The sequence below is a fragment of the Salvia splendens genome, chromosome 1 (assembly GCF_004379255.2).
Source record: "Salvia splendens isolate huo1 chromosome 1, SspV2, whole genome shotgun sequence".
Classification (NCBI taxonomy): domain Eukaryota; kingdom Viridiplantae; phylum Streptophyta; class Magnoliopsida; order Lamiales; family Lamiaceae; genus Salvia; species Salvia splendens.
Window position 1 is genome coordinate 38339976 of NC_056032.1, and position 14373 is coordinate 38354348.

At 37.2% G+C, this 14373-nt stretch overlaps 2 protein-coding genes across 2 annotated transcripts; both read left to right on the forward strand.

Moving 5' to 3' along the window:
* Positions 1–527: 527 nt before the first annotated feature.
* On the forward strand, positions 528–4237 carry LOC121749660 (ankyrin repeat domain-containing protein 13C-A-like). Its single transcript, XM_042144250.1, has 2 exons — positions 528–2758; positions 3597–4237. Exons 1-2 carry the CDS (start codon positions 1169–1171, stop codon positions 3981–3983), a joined length of 1977 nt encoding a protein of 658 aa, XP_042000184.1. The 5' UTR covers positions 528–1168; the 3' UTR covers positions 3984–4237.
* Positions 4238–10243: 6006 nt separating this feature from the next.
* Positions 10244–13941, forward strand: LOC121749671 (ankyrin repeat domain-containing protein 13C-A-like). The gene is made up of 3 exons (XM_042144260.1): positions 10244–10413; positions 10546–12436; positions 13286–13941. Exons 2-3 carry the CDS (start codon positions 10847–10849, stop codon positions 13670–13672), a joined length of 1977 nt encoding a protein of 658 aa, XP_042000194.1. The 5' UTR covers positions 10244–10413; positions 10546–10846; the 3' UTR covers positions 13673–13941.
* The last annotated feature ends 432 nt before the right edge of the window (positions 13942–14373 follow it).

The window sequence follows — 14373 nt, forward strand, 5'->3', positions numbered from 1 at the left end:
TACACTATTTAAATTCAGAGACATATCTGACAATTATGTTATAGTTATAATTATAATAATAATAATAATAATAATAATAATAATAATAATAATAATAATAATAAACAAACAGCCAAGTCCATCATTAGAGCATCCACAATGACGGATGTCTCAGCGGACGTCGGACCGGTGTGCCGGACGTCCGCCATTAGGCTGCATGCATACGGATACGAACGTCCGCTGCGAACATCGGAGTTCCGCGGCTTTTCGGGACGTCCGTCATTGCGTTGACACGACGGACGTCCCGGCGGACGTCTCGATTTTTTTATTATTTTTTGTGGATATCCTTGGAGATGTCCGTCATTATGTAGTGGGATGTTCTTAACGTGACAGGAGGTGTTTTTTGGGAGTCCGTCGAGATGTCCGCCGAGACAACCGTCCCATTGTATGCCCTTGACATTTTAGAACGGTCGATATGTAGATTAATATCACGCCAGTGGCAGTTAAGTAATACAGTTCCAATCTGAGGGTAGTTATGAAACCTCTCTCCAGAAACAGCAAACAGTATGAGCAGGCAGCAGCAAGAGCCAATTTTTTTCATTCATCACAATACCCGCCTTTCTCTCTCTTAATCTTTACAGGAATCCTGCATTTTTTGAGAGAGAAGCGCGGTTAAGAGATCTGAATCCACATCAATTTCAAATCTTGACTCTCCTCAGTCTCTGGCTCGCCCGGAAGCTTCGTTTCCGTTTCTTCGGTAATTTCGTTTTATGTAGTAGTGTGTGATTTGTGCTTCTTTTTGAGCGTTAGTTAAATTCTCGAGCTCAGATTGGAGCTAGATCGAGTGTGCTGGACTAGTCTTGCTGCGACTTGTTTATTTGTTTTCAGAATTTGTATTCCTGGTGTTGCGAAGTTGGAATCAAGAATTTGGGGGATATTGGGTGTTGGCAAGTTCTTATTTCGTGTAGAAGAATTGAATTTGTCGTTGACGTAGATGATACTTCAGCTTCATAGTCGGGATCTTTTAGGTGCTAGGAACTGTGATGGTTTCTTTTCATTTTCTGTGCACTATGGTGGAGAGCTCGTGCTTTGAGATTCTTCTTAGAATAAAGTTTTGGCGAAGTTCCAAATTAGTTGAATTGACCGAGTGAAAGGGGAAAACGAAGATAGATATTAGGAAGACTGAACAATGGAGGATTTGTCAAAATATGCACATAGTCCTGCCCATTTGGCAGTGCTTCGGCATGATTATGCAGCATTGAAACGGATAGTGGAAGGGCTTCTTAATTTGGCAAAGGCGGGGGAGGTGAATAATGAGGCTGAGTCCATGGCTGCTGAAAAGGATGCTGATGCTGTGTCTGCAGTGATTGACAGAAGAGATGTTCCGGGCAGAGAAACTCCTTTGCACCTCGCGGTGCGGCTGCATGACGCATTGTCAGCTGAGATGTTAATGGCAGCAGGTGCTGATTGGAGTCTACAAAATGAGAATGGGTGGAGTGCACTCCAGGAGGCAGTTTGTACAAGAGAGGAGAGTATTGCGATGATCATAGCCCGACATTACCAGCCTCTTGCCTGGGCTAAATGGTGCCGCAGGCTTCCCAGGATCGTGGCATCAGCAGCTCGGATCCGTGACTTTTATATGGAAATTACCTTCCATTTTGAGAGTTCGGTGATACCCTTCATTGGTAGAATTGCCCCTTCAGACACTTATCGTATATGGAAACGTGGTTCTAACCTCCGAGCAGATATGACCCTTGCAGGGTTTGATGGATTTCGTATCCAACGCTCTGATCAGACTTTTCTCTTCCTTGGAGAGGGTCACAGCTCAGAAGATGGAAATATATCTTTGCCCCCTGGATCTTTGATTGTGCTGTCTCACAAGGAGAAAGAGATCACAAATGCTCTGGAAGGAGCTGGTGTTCAACCATCAGAAGCTGAGGTTGCGCATGAAGTGGCTCTGATGTCTCAAACTAATATGTACAGACCTGGAATTGATGTTACTCAGGCTGAGCTTATCCCTCATTTGAATTGGAGAAGACAAGAGAGGACCGAGATGGTTGGCTCTTGGAAAGCCAAGGTTTTTGATATGCTTCATGTACAAGTGAGTGTGAAGTCTAGGAGAGTTCCTGGTGCTATGACTGATGAGGAGCTTTTTGCAGTTAACGATGATGATAAATTGGCAAATGGGGCTGAAAATGATGAGTTTGATGATGTACTGACTGCTGAGGAAAGAAAGCAGTTAGATTCTGCACTCGGGATGGGGGATGGATTTGTTGAGGACGAAGGCTGTGAAGTCCAAAATTGCCATGAGAACTTTGATGCTGGTTCACTTGATAGTTGTGAATCAAATGGTACCTCCAAAGAGAAGAAAGGTTGGTTTGCTTGGAACAAAAAAAGCTCAAAGAACATTGGAGATGATCCTGATGACTCAAAAAATCTGAAAAAGTTTTCAAAGTTGGCACCTGATGATAGCAAGCAGAAGGCCAATGACAGTCACAGATCATTGTCTGAATTTCCTAGGGAAGATACGGGGGACCTTAAGAAGTCAAAAGATAAAATTACCAAGAAGAAAAAGAAGAAAGGAACGACTGTTGAATCAAAGAATGAAAGTGAATATAAGAAAGGTCTGAGACCTGTTTTATGGTTGACACCAGATTTTCCCTTGCGAACCGAAGAACTCTTGCCTTTGCTCGACATATTGGCTAATAAGGTGAAAGCTGTCAGAAGACTTCGCGAGCTTTTGACTACTAAGCTGCCCCCGGGAACTTTTCCTGTCAAGGTACTAAATACAGATACATTTGCAATTTTTGATGCTTTAGTTTTCTTCTCGTGGCTGTTTAATGTGCTATATTATATGCCTTCTGTTTCCAACAAGAAGGGGGCCTCATTTCCATAGAGATTCCACTTATTAATCTGAAATATTTGGAGTTGATTCTAAATAATCCTTGTAATTATGTTATGAGTGTTGCTACATGCTACTGTGAATACCTGAATCTCCACTATTTGCATTTAGCAGTTAATGAATAAGTTAACTTAGGGACTGAAGAAAGTCTACACTGCCATAATTGATTCATTTGCAACTTGTTCTACCAAGATTTACTTAGTATCAACTTGCTGAATCTTTTAATTTAGATAGTGCTTGGATAGAAATTATGTGAATATGTTCAATATGTTGGCTGTCCCTTGGATATCCTTAATTTTGTTTATTCTTGATTGTGGCTAACAACTAATGCTTACAGTAACAACATAACGGAAGCTTTAAAATAAAAAATACCCAAATCAAAAGTCTTGTAAAGAATTTTCCATTACCAGATCAAATTTGTTAGTACTACTTTTTAAGATTATTTAGAAGATGTGGCCCTTTCCCCACACTATATAATGATTGAATACCACTGCCATGATGTGCAAATGCCGTGTGCTTGGAGCTTGTAATTGAATCATATTTTTGTATAAGTCTGTCATTTACGCTTATTACTTCAAATTTTGCACGAAGTGTTGTTGTCTTGAGTATAATCTAAATAGAAGCAGGGAGACACAAAGGTTGTGATCATATATTTAGCTTGGACTTGTCATCTTTATTTTCAAATGGTTTGGGTGCTGATGAACAAATTGCGCAGATTGCCATCCCAATTGTCCCCACAATACGCGTGCTGGTGACATTTACGAAATTCGAGGAGCTTCAGCCAATAGAGGAGTTCTCAACCCCTCTCTCCAGCCCTGCTCATTTTCAAGATACCAAGCCTAAAGAATCTGAAGGTTCAACATCATGGATTTCCTGGATGAGGGGAAGCCGTGGGGGCCAGTCGAGTGACAGTGAAGGCCGGAGCTTCCGTGATGAAGCTGATCCTTTCAACATACCATCGGACTATGCATGGGTTGATGCGAATGAGAAGAAACGTCGGTTGAAGGCCAAGAAAGCAAAGAACAGGAAACATAAAAAGCATGCTAGCAGCAGACAACACCCAGACGGTGCACGGAGACCCAACGCTGAAGTGGTGGAGTAGTAGAGATAGAGGGCGTCGTGGAGGTCAGATCTTGCTACTTGAAAACACATCCATCCGCCTAATGTTTTTTTCAAGCGTGGTTGTAGATTGATGGCTATATCCATTTGGGGTTTGCCTCATTGTTGTACTTGAAAATTTTCATCCTCCTTCCTCATGTTTGTATTGTTGTTCCCACATTGAAATTGATACAGTTGGTGTTTTATTTTTTCTAGGATTGCTGTTTTAAATGTATCTATAGCTAATTTTGCATCTTATTTCTGGATTGTTAGCTTCATTACGCATAACTGATTAACTGTTATTGAGAAATCCCATTTGCGAACGCAAACAATTGAATTCAAATCATAGTGTTCAGTTTGCTTTGACAAATTGAGTTAAGGCAAAAAGCAATTTTGTCACGACTTGTGTCATTGGATTTGCTGACGAACCACACAAAATCAACCCATGCCCATATTAGGCCATTCATAACCCACCATCTTTTAACGGACTCTTAGGTAGGCCATCATCACATTTTTTACCCTGTCTCTTGATTAAGACCATCTAATCTTCAACGATTCACTATAACCTAAACTATGATACACAATTAGATTCAATTATACTCTAAAACCAATTTTTTTATTTTTTAGTATAAATATCTACTTTTAGGTTTACACTAAAATAAAATCAAAAGCATATTCATATTTTGTGAGAAAAATGCATAATATAGAGAATATTCTTTTAAATTTAAGTTTAGTATAAATGATTGGAGTAAAATCATATTTGATGTAACATTTACATTAAAATAGGTTTGAGCTTAGTGTAAATGGTTGGAGATGCTCACTATCTTTTTCCTTACACTATTATTGAGTTTCACCTTTAACTTTTTCTTATCATTTATTATATTTTTTGTTTATTATAGTATAATTTAATTAAGAGTGAACTACAAAAATGGTCCCTGGACTATGGGTTTATCTCCCCCATAGTCCCTGGATTTTAAAAATATCGTCAGACATCCCTGGACTAAGGGTTTATTTCGAAATTGGTCATTTTGACTATTTTTTATCCGAAAATGCCCTTTTGAGCATTTGGTTAATTTCATCTTTTCACATTTTAACTGGTTCAATATGATATTATTTCAATAACGTACTAAATCTGATATTATTTCAAAATTATCTTCTTCTTCCATTTGTCATCCTTCACTTTGTTTTTTTATTTCAATATTTGATTTAATTTTATAAAATTAAATTTAAAATTTAGATTTTTAAATATCAATAAATTATTTTAATTAAAATTATTAATTTATGTATTCTTTCTCGTCTCATAGGTATATATATAGAAATAAAACTATGCAACCAACTCACACAAAAATCTTTTATAATTAATATATAAATTAATAATTTTAAATAAAAATAATTTATTGGTAAAAATCCAAATTTTAAATTTAATTTTATAAAATTAAATCTAATATTGAATTAAAAAAATAAAGTGAAGGATGGCAAAGGGAAGAAGAAGATAATTTTAAAATAATATCAGATTTAGTACATCATTGAAATAATATCATATTGAAACAGTTAAAATGTGAAAAGACGAAATTGCCCAAATGCTCAAAAGGGAATTTTCGGATAAAAAATAGCCAAAATGACCAATTTCGAAATAAACCCTTAGTACAGGGATGTCTGGCGATATTTTTAAAGTCTAGGGACTATGGGCGAGATAAACCCATAGTTCAGGGACCATTTTTGTAATTCATTCTTTAATTAAATTAAAAATGTGATTTAATTAAATATTCAATTTATTAGTACAATTTAAAAATTACTATATAGAATTAAAACCCTAAAAAATCTTATAATTATATGAGTAAAAGTTGTTTGACTCAACAACTATCTCCAATAAGCCTTCACTTTTTGGTCATTTTCGACATTCGAATCCTCAAAGGTGTCGACGTACACTTCAAAAATTTATTTCTTTTCTCTTAGCATGTAAAATCCAAGAACATCGGATTTGTCATTGAAAATTTGGACTTTGTCCAATGACTAGGTAGGGATGTTGAGTGTGTGGACACCTTGGTGCCGATAGATGATTAGCAGAACCGACAGTACCCACCGAAATGATGTAGTGAACCAGCCACACACAAAAGAAGGTATTTATAGGTAAGAATAGAAGAGGCTAGAGGTTAAAAAAATTGAATAGGGTAAAAAAATTGTTCGGAATATATATTTTTAAATAAAAAATTTTGAATTTTTAAAAAAATAAAATGAAAATAAAAGATGCAATGTGGCTCACTCGCATGCCCACAAGTAGGCTGCACGATAACCAGTGATTGAACAAGGAGCGGGGACGCTCGACGTGACACCCTCCTTTGCTCCATCTCATGATGTTTGTCCCCCACCCCACCTATTGCGTCGCCGTCCCTTCCTCTCTCATGGAAGATAAAACCATCTCTAACAGTACACTAATTCATAAAAAGGAATAGACAATTAGTTTTAATTATACTCCAAAATCAATCCCATTTTTGGTGTTTGAGTAACAATATACCTATTTTAGATTTGCACTAAAACCAAACCAAACCAAAATTTTGTTTTAAATTTTGTGAGTGAAAAATGCATAGTATAGGGAAAATTAAAATAATTTTGAGTTTAGTGTAAATGGTTGAAGACTTGGAGTAATATCATACACCCGAAGCGGACGAGGCTCAACGCCTCCGGCAAGTACAGCAACAGTCCCGGTTTCCACAACCTCCCCGACGATGCCGAAGAGACCCCTCCACCGGCAAAACATGAACGCTTCAAGCTCGCAGCGGTTTTTCTCCTTCTGGAAGCTGCGGTGCAACTCCGTTGCCTTCTTGTTCTGTTGTCATGTGGAGCGTCCCCAAAAATAGATTAGTTTTACCATTTTGGGCCGTCTCCCAAAAGTATATAAAGTCTAAATATAGAAAAAATTTCAACAAATAATATTTCTACACATCATTTATAATGTGGATGACTCAAGCTAATTTTGCATTAAAAAGCATCACCCACAAGTGTACGGGCTAAATAGCATATGACAAGCTAAAATTATCGATCCTCGAAGACTAAAAGCTGGTTTGAGTATTACGATGCAACTTTGAACACTATTTAGACTACTAAAAGGGGTTTTTGGTTTTCTATAACTAAGATCAAAGAACAATTAATCAAGTAAAGACAAATAACTAAGCAAGACAAACAAATGATGATTTTTCGCACAAATTTGGAAAGGTAGGGATATGGATCTGTTAGTATGGATCACAGATTTCACCTAGGGATCATGCTCATCTATTAGTTCTCATGTGTGGCTAGGAAGGTCGGGTTAATTGGTTAGACCCCCTCTCGGTGCATCTAACTCGTGGATTAATCCCTAATATAGGAGTCTCTTCCATACACTTCAAGATTAACTTCCTAGAACAACAGACCCAAGTCCTCTTTCTAGCTCATGCATGTCTCGATTACATGTAACGCACGTAGTTGTTGATTATCTAATCATTTTAAGCATGCATCTCTCAATGTCATTAATTAGAACAAAATATATCAAATTGTTAGCTAGGTAATTGGATAATAAGAGCTCAATAATCAACAAAAACCAACACAAGAAATAAATAGCATAAATCAAGGATCAACCCATGGATTCCATACAAACATCACCACATCCCTAAGGAAAATCTAGCTACTCATGTTCAAAGATGAAACAAAAGGAAAAACAAAGCAAATAAAAGAAGACATGGATAGAAAATAGAATCTAGAACTCCCTATGGTGGGGAGTCTTCTCCTTCAATCTCTTGAGAGGGGAAGCTTCTAAGCCTTCAAATCCTCTTCAAAACCTTGCTCTCTTGCTTAGAATCGTCGTGTGGGAGTTTGGTCTCAAATGTGTAGAGTCCTCTTTTATATATGGAGTGAAATGAAGGAGAAAATGGGCGTCAGCAGAAACTGCCCGGCCGGGCGATTTGTAAGTGCAAAAATGCCCGACCAGGCGAACTCTCTGGATCGGCTCTGAAACGCCCGGGTCGGGCGTTTTGTCTGGTGAAACGCCCGGCCGGGCGAACTCTCTGAAATCAGCCTCGTCCGCTCCGTTTTAACTTAAAACTCCAACAAACTAATTACTTCATCTAATTGTTGCCTAAATGGGTGAAAACCTATAATAAACACCTTAATCCAATAAAAACATGAGTTAATCACCTCTAAAACCGTCCTAAACCATGAGTTTGTCAGTGGACCCCACAATCCACTAACACTCGTTCAACTATCTTTTTCATCTCTTTCTCTCTCTTACTTTTTCTAATTTCTATAATACTTTACTAATTGCACATTAAAACACGTGTCATTTACAAGTTTGTCAATTTTTTTAGGATGGAGGGAGTATTTGATGGGACATTTATAATAAAATGAGTTTGAGTTTAGTGTAAATGTTGATGATGCTCTATTAAATCCAAAAAATAAAAATAAAAAAGCCGACGGCCAAAATTATTTCCAACAGTGTGATAATTTATTGCAGCCTTCCATGCATAATCTAAAAAAAATAAAGATATTATCTAAAATAAATTATTTTGTAACCGTAATTACCAACATTCCTATTTAGAATCAAAATGTAAAATTCGTTCGATTTTTTTAAAAAAAATCTAATGTTCGGATTAGATATTTCAAAATCCAAAGTAATTCGAACGTAGAAATATATTTATACTCCTACTAGAATGTTGGGATCAGATATTTCATGATTGAGGACACACTAATACTCCCTCCGTTTTTTTAAAATAGCAACTCTTTCCATTTTAATCCGTTCTTTAAAAATAACAACTTTCAAACTTTCTATTTTAGAAAATCTTTACACTCATACACATCAATTTATTTACCACTTATATCACTACAATTAACAACTTAAAGTGGATCTCTTGATCCACTAACATTAATTTCATTACTTTTTTCTCTCAATATCTCTTACTTTACTAATTTTTTTCTCCATCTTTCTTACTTTATCAATTTTTCTCCCCATCTCTTTTACTTTACCAAATTATGCAATAAAAATCGTACAGTTTCAAACCTCCATATTTTAAAAAAAAGGGAGGGAGTAAAAATTATAGAATGCCTGTGGAGAAATTTACCGGTAAAAATCACAACTGAAGACACAAACGTCCAAATTTGATATGTATAAAGGCATATTTGTCTTGTCAAAAACAAATAAATCCCATACTATATAACAAATAAAAATATTCATTTTTACCCTACGTTCAAACACTAAATTACAAAACGGAGTGCACAAGATTTAATTTTTACCCAAATTGGGAACACATACCTGTGGGCTGTGTACATAGAGCTAGATGTATTTTCAGACCAAACCTCACCCATTATAAGTCGGATACTTTTACATTCTACCAAAGAATCCAAATCATATAAAGTTTATACCTTCAGAACTAATATCATTCAAATCCTAGCATTCATAGTTCACATGGTTTACTTTACACTATTTAAATCCATATACATATAATTTCAGTGACATATCTTATTAGGTTGAATTTTCTTTTTCATTCCTCCCGTTCATATCTATTTGCCAAAATTTTTTCTCATTCTTTTTTACTTTATCATTTATGAATCTCACTATCCACTATATCATTTCAACTACTTTTCTTTTTCATTCTTACTTACTAATTACGCATTAAACTCATGTCATCCTCGTTTAACCAATTTCTATGGGACGGAGGAATAAGTACTCCATCCGTTACACAGTAGTAGTGTCATTTCATTTTCTGCACTCATTTTGAGAAAATGATAATACATAGTTAAAGTGAATAAAAAGTAAAGTAAGAGAAAGTAATGTAGAAGAAACTCTTATCTACATTATTTTTTTTTACTTTACTCTTTCTCTATTTTAATTATTTATTGTTATCATTTTCTAATATCAAGTACAGAAAATAAAATAACTCTACGAGTGTCTGACGTGGAACGGAGCGAGTAACAAACAAATACTCCTTCCGTCCCCAAAGAATATGCACTTTGGATTCGTCGCTGGTTTTAATGCAAAATTAATAAAGTAAGAGAGAGATAGAGAGAAAAAGTAATTAAAATATTGTTAGTGAAAAATGAGTCCCACCTTATTAGAGATAATTTTTTTTTAAATGAGAAAATGTATATTTTTATGAATAAGCTAAAAAGAAATGGGGTATATTCTTATGGCGCGGAGGAAGCGCTGAACTACTAGTAATCAACCAATATTATCATTTAAGAACCGTCGATATAATAACCAGTGGCAGTTTAGTAATACAGTTCCAATCTGAGGGTGGTTATGAAACCTCTCTCCTGAAACAGCTACAGCCAGCAAGAGCCAATTTTTTTTCACTCATCCAAAATCCTGCATTTTTTGAGAGAGAAAGCGCGGTTAAGAGATCTGAATCCACATCAATTTCAATTCTTGACTCTCCTCAGCACCCGGAAGCTTCGTTTCCGTTTCTTCGGTAATTTTCGTTTTATGTTGTAGTGTGTGATTTATGCTTCTTTTTGAGCGTTAGTTAATTTCTCTAGCTCAAATTGGAGCTAGATCGAGTGTGCTGGACTAGTCTTGTTGCGTCTTGTTTATTTGTTTTCAGAATTTGTATTCCCGTTGTTGCGAAGTTGGAATCAACACTTTGGGGGCTATTGGGCGTTGGCAAGTTCTTATTTTGTGTAGCAGAATTGAATTTGTCGTTGGTGTAGATGAAACTTCAGCTTCATAGTCGGGATCTTTTAGATGCTGGGAACTGTGATGGTTTCTTTGCATTTTCTGTGCACTATGGTGGAGAGCTCGTGCTTTGAGATTCTTCTTAAAATAAGGTTTTGGCGAAGTTTCAAGTTAGTTGAATTGACTGAGTGAAAGGGAAAAACGAAGATAGATATTAGGAAGACTGAACAATGGAAGATTTGTCAAAATATGAACATAGTCCTGCCCATTTGGCAGTGCTTCGGCATGATTATGCAGCATTGAAACGGATAGTGGAAGGGCTTCCTAATTTGGCAAAGGCGGGGGAGGTGAATAATGAGGCTGAGTCCATGGCTGCTGAAAAGGATGCTGATGCTGTGTCTGCAGTGATTGACAGAAGAGATGTTCCGGGCAGGGAAACTCCTTTGCACCTCGCGGTGCGGCTGCATGACGCATTGTCAGCTGAGATGTTAATGGCAGCAGGTGCTGATTGGAGTCTGCAAAATGAGAATGGGTGGAGTGCACTCCAGGAGGCAGTTTGTACGAGAGAGGAGAATATTGCGATGATCATAGCCCGACATTACCAGCCTCTTGCCTGGGCTAAATGGTGCCGCAGGCTTCCAAGGATCGTGGCATCAGCAGCTCGGATCCGTGACTTTTATATGGAAATTACCTTCCATTTTGAGAGTTCGGTGATACCCTTCATTGGTAGAATTGCCCCTTCAGACACTTATCGTATATGGAAACGTGGTTCTAACCTCCGAGCAGATATGACCCTTGCAGGGTTTGATGGATTTCGTATCCAACGCTCTGATCAGACTTTTCTCTTCCTTGGAGAGGGTCACACCTCAGAAGATGGAAATATATCTTTGCCTCCTGGATCTTTGATTGTGCTGTCTCACAAGGAGAAAGAGATCACAAATGCTCTGGAAGGAGCTGGTGTTCAACCATCAGAAGCTGAGGTTGCGCATGAAGTGGCTCTGATGTCTCAAACTAATATGTACAGACCTGGAATTGATGTTACTCAGGCTGAGCTTATCTCTCATTTGAATTGGAGAAGACAAGAGAGAACCGAGATGGTTGGCTCTTGGAAAGCCAAGGTTTTTGATATGCTTCATGTACAAGTGAGTGTGAAGTCTAGGAGAGTTCCTGGTGCTATGACTGATGAGGAGCTTTTTGCCGTTAACGATGATGATAAATTGGCAAATGGGGCTGAAAATGATGAGTTTGATGATGTACTGACTGCTGAGGAAAGAAAGCAGTTAGATTCTGCACTCGGGATGGGGGATGGATTTGTTGAGGACGAAGGCAGTGAAGTCCAAAATTGCCATGAGAACTTTGATGCTGGTTCACTTGATAGTTGTGAATCAAATGGTACCACCAAAGAGAAGAAAGGTTGGTTTGCTTGGAACAAAAAAAGCTCAAAGAACATTGGAGATGATCCTGATGACTCAAAAAATCTGAAAAAGTTTTCAAAGTTGGCACCTGATGATAGCAAGCAGAAGGCCAATGACAGTCGCAGATCATCGTCTGAATTTCCTAGGGAAGATACGGGGGACCTTAAGAAGTCAAAAGATAAAAGTAGCAAGAAGAAAAAGAAGAAAGGAACGACTGTTGAATCAAAGAATGAAAGTGAATATAAGAAAGGTCTGAGACCTGTTTTATGGTTGACACCAGATTTTCCCTTACGAACCGAAGAACTCTTGCCTTTGCTTGACATATTGGCTAATAAGGTGAAAGCTGTCAGAAGACTTCGCGAGCTTTTGACTACCAAGCTTCCTCCGGGAACTTTTCCTGTCAAGGTACTAAATGCAGACACATTTGCCTTTTGATGCATTAGTTTTCTTTTCGTGGCTGTTTAATGTGCTGTATTATCTGCCTTCTGTTTCCAACAAGAAGGGGGCCTCATTTCCATAGAGATTCCACTTATTAAACTGAAATATCTTATCATAGACATTGCTGATCATATTTGGAGTTGATCCTTAATAATCTTGTAATTATGTTATGAGTGTTCCTACATGCTACCGTGAATACCCGAAACCTCCACTATTTGCATTTAGCAGTCAATGAATAAGTAAACTTATGGACTGAAGAAAGTCTACACTGCCTTGGTTGGTGCATTTGCAATTTGTTGTACAATGATTTGCTTAGTATCAACTTACTGTATCTTTTAATTTAGATAGTGCTTGGATAGAAATTATGTGAATATAATCAATATGTTGGCTGGCCCTTGGACCTCCTTAATTTTGTTTATTCTTGATTGTGGCTAACAACTAATGCTTACATTAAAAAGTGGCACAATTATGGCACAGTAACGACATAAAGAATGCTTTAAAAAAAACCAAATAGAAAGTCCTGTAAAGAATTTTCAGTTACTAGATCAAATTTGTTAACTTTTTAAGATTATTTAGAAGATGTGGCCCTTTCGCCACACTATTACTGATTGAATACCATGCCATGATGTGCAAACGCCGTGTGCTTGGAGCTTGTAATTTAATCATATTTGTGTATAAGTCTGTCATTTACGCTTCTTATCAAATTTTGCATGAACTGTTGTTGTCCGAGTATAATCTAAATAGAAGCAGGGGCCAGGGGGACACAATGGTTGTGATCATATATTTAGTTTGGGTGCTGATGAACCATTTGCGCAGATTGCCATTCCAATTGTCCCCACAATACGCGTTCTGGTGACATTTACGAAATTCGAGGAGCTTCAGCCAATAGAGGAGTTCTCAACCCCTCTCTCCAGCCCTGCTCATTTTCAAGATTCCAAGCCTAAAGAATCTGAAGGTTCAACATCATGGATTTCCTGGATGAGGGGAAGCCGTGGGGGCCAGTCGAGTGACAGTGAAGGCCGGAGCTTCCGTGATGAAGCTGATCCTTTCAACATACCATCGGACTATGCATGGGTTGATGCGAATGAGAAGAAACGTCGGTTGAAGGCAAAGAAAGCAAAGAATAGGAAACATAAAAAGCATGCTAGCAGCAGACACCATCCAGACGGTGCACGGAGATCCAACGAGGAAGTGGTGGAATAGTACAGATAGAGGGCACCATGGAGGTTAGATCTGCTACATGAAAACACATCCGTCCGCCTAATGTTTTTTTCAAGCGTGGGATTGTTGTACTTGAAGATTTTCATCCTCCTTCCTCTTGTTTGTAATGCTGTTCCCACATTGAAATTGATGAAGCTGGTGTATTTTTTTAATTCTAGGATTGCTGTTTTAAATGTATCTATAACTAATTTTGCATGTTATTTCTGGATTGTTAGCTTCATTACTCATAAATTTTTGGTCATTTTTTAAAACTTGTATGGTGTTGGCGTTCCTGATTTTTGTTCTATTGCTGTAACATCCCAATTTTTTTTTCGACTTTTATTTTAATATTTCGATTGGGAATTTCATTATGAAATTTAATTGTTGCTACGTGATTGAGTTGACTATGTGGAATAAATTGTCATGGGTGATTTGGAATGAAGTGTTATTTATATTTTTCAATGTGGGAAATTAATTTAAATAAGAGCATGCATTTTGTTCTAGCCAAATAAAGTGGCTATTTTCGGCCCCTCCAATTATTGGAAATTATATTCTTTTTCTTGGATTTAATTAATTGTTTTTGGATATTTATCCAAATTAAATCCAAAACAAACTATTCCAAACTTGTACTACATGAATTTCGAACCCTAGCCTATTCCTGAGGGATTTCGAAAAATCCCCTAATTTAATTAGGAGGATGGATT

Bases quoted from the DNA above. Each gene is read 5' to 3' on its own strand.
- LOC121749660 (XM_042144250.1), top strand. From the start codon at position 1,169: ATGGAGGATTTGTCAAAATATGCACATAGTCCTGCCCATTTGGCAGTG. The intron at 2,759-3,596 runs GTACTAAATACA...CAAATTGCGCAG, and splicing joins CGGGAACTTTTCCTGTCAAG to ATTGCCATCCCAATTGTCCC.
- LOC121749671 (XM_042144260.1), top strand. From the start codon at position 10,847: ATGGAAGATTTGTCAAAATATGAACATAGTCCTGCCCATTTGGCAGTG. The intron at 12,437-13,285 runs GTACTAAATGCA...CCATTTGCGCAG, and splicing joins CGGGAACTTTTCCTGTCAAG to ATTGCCATTCCAATTGTCCC.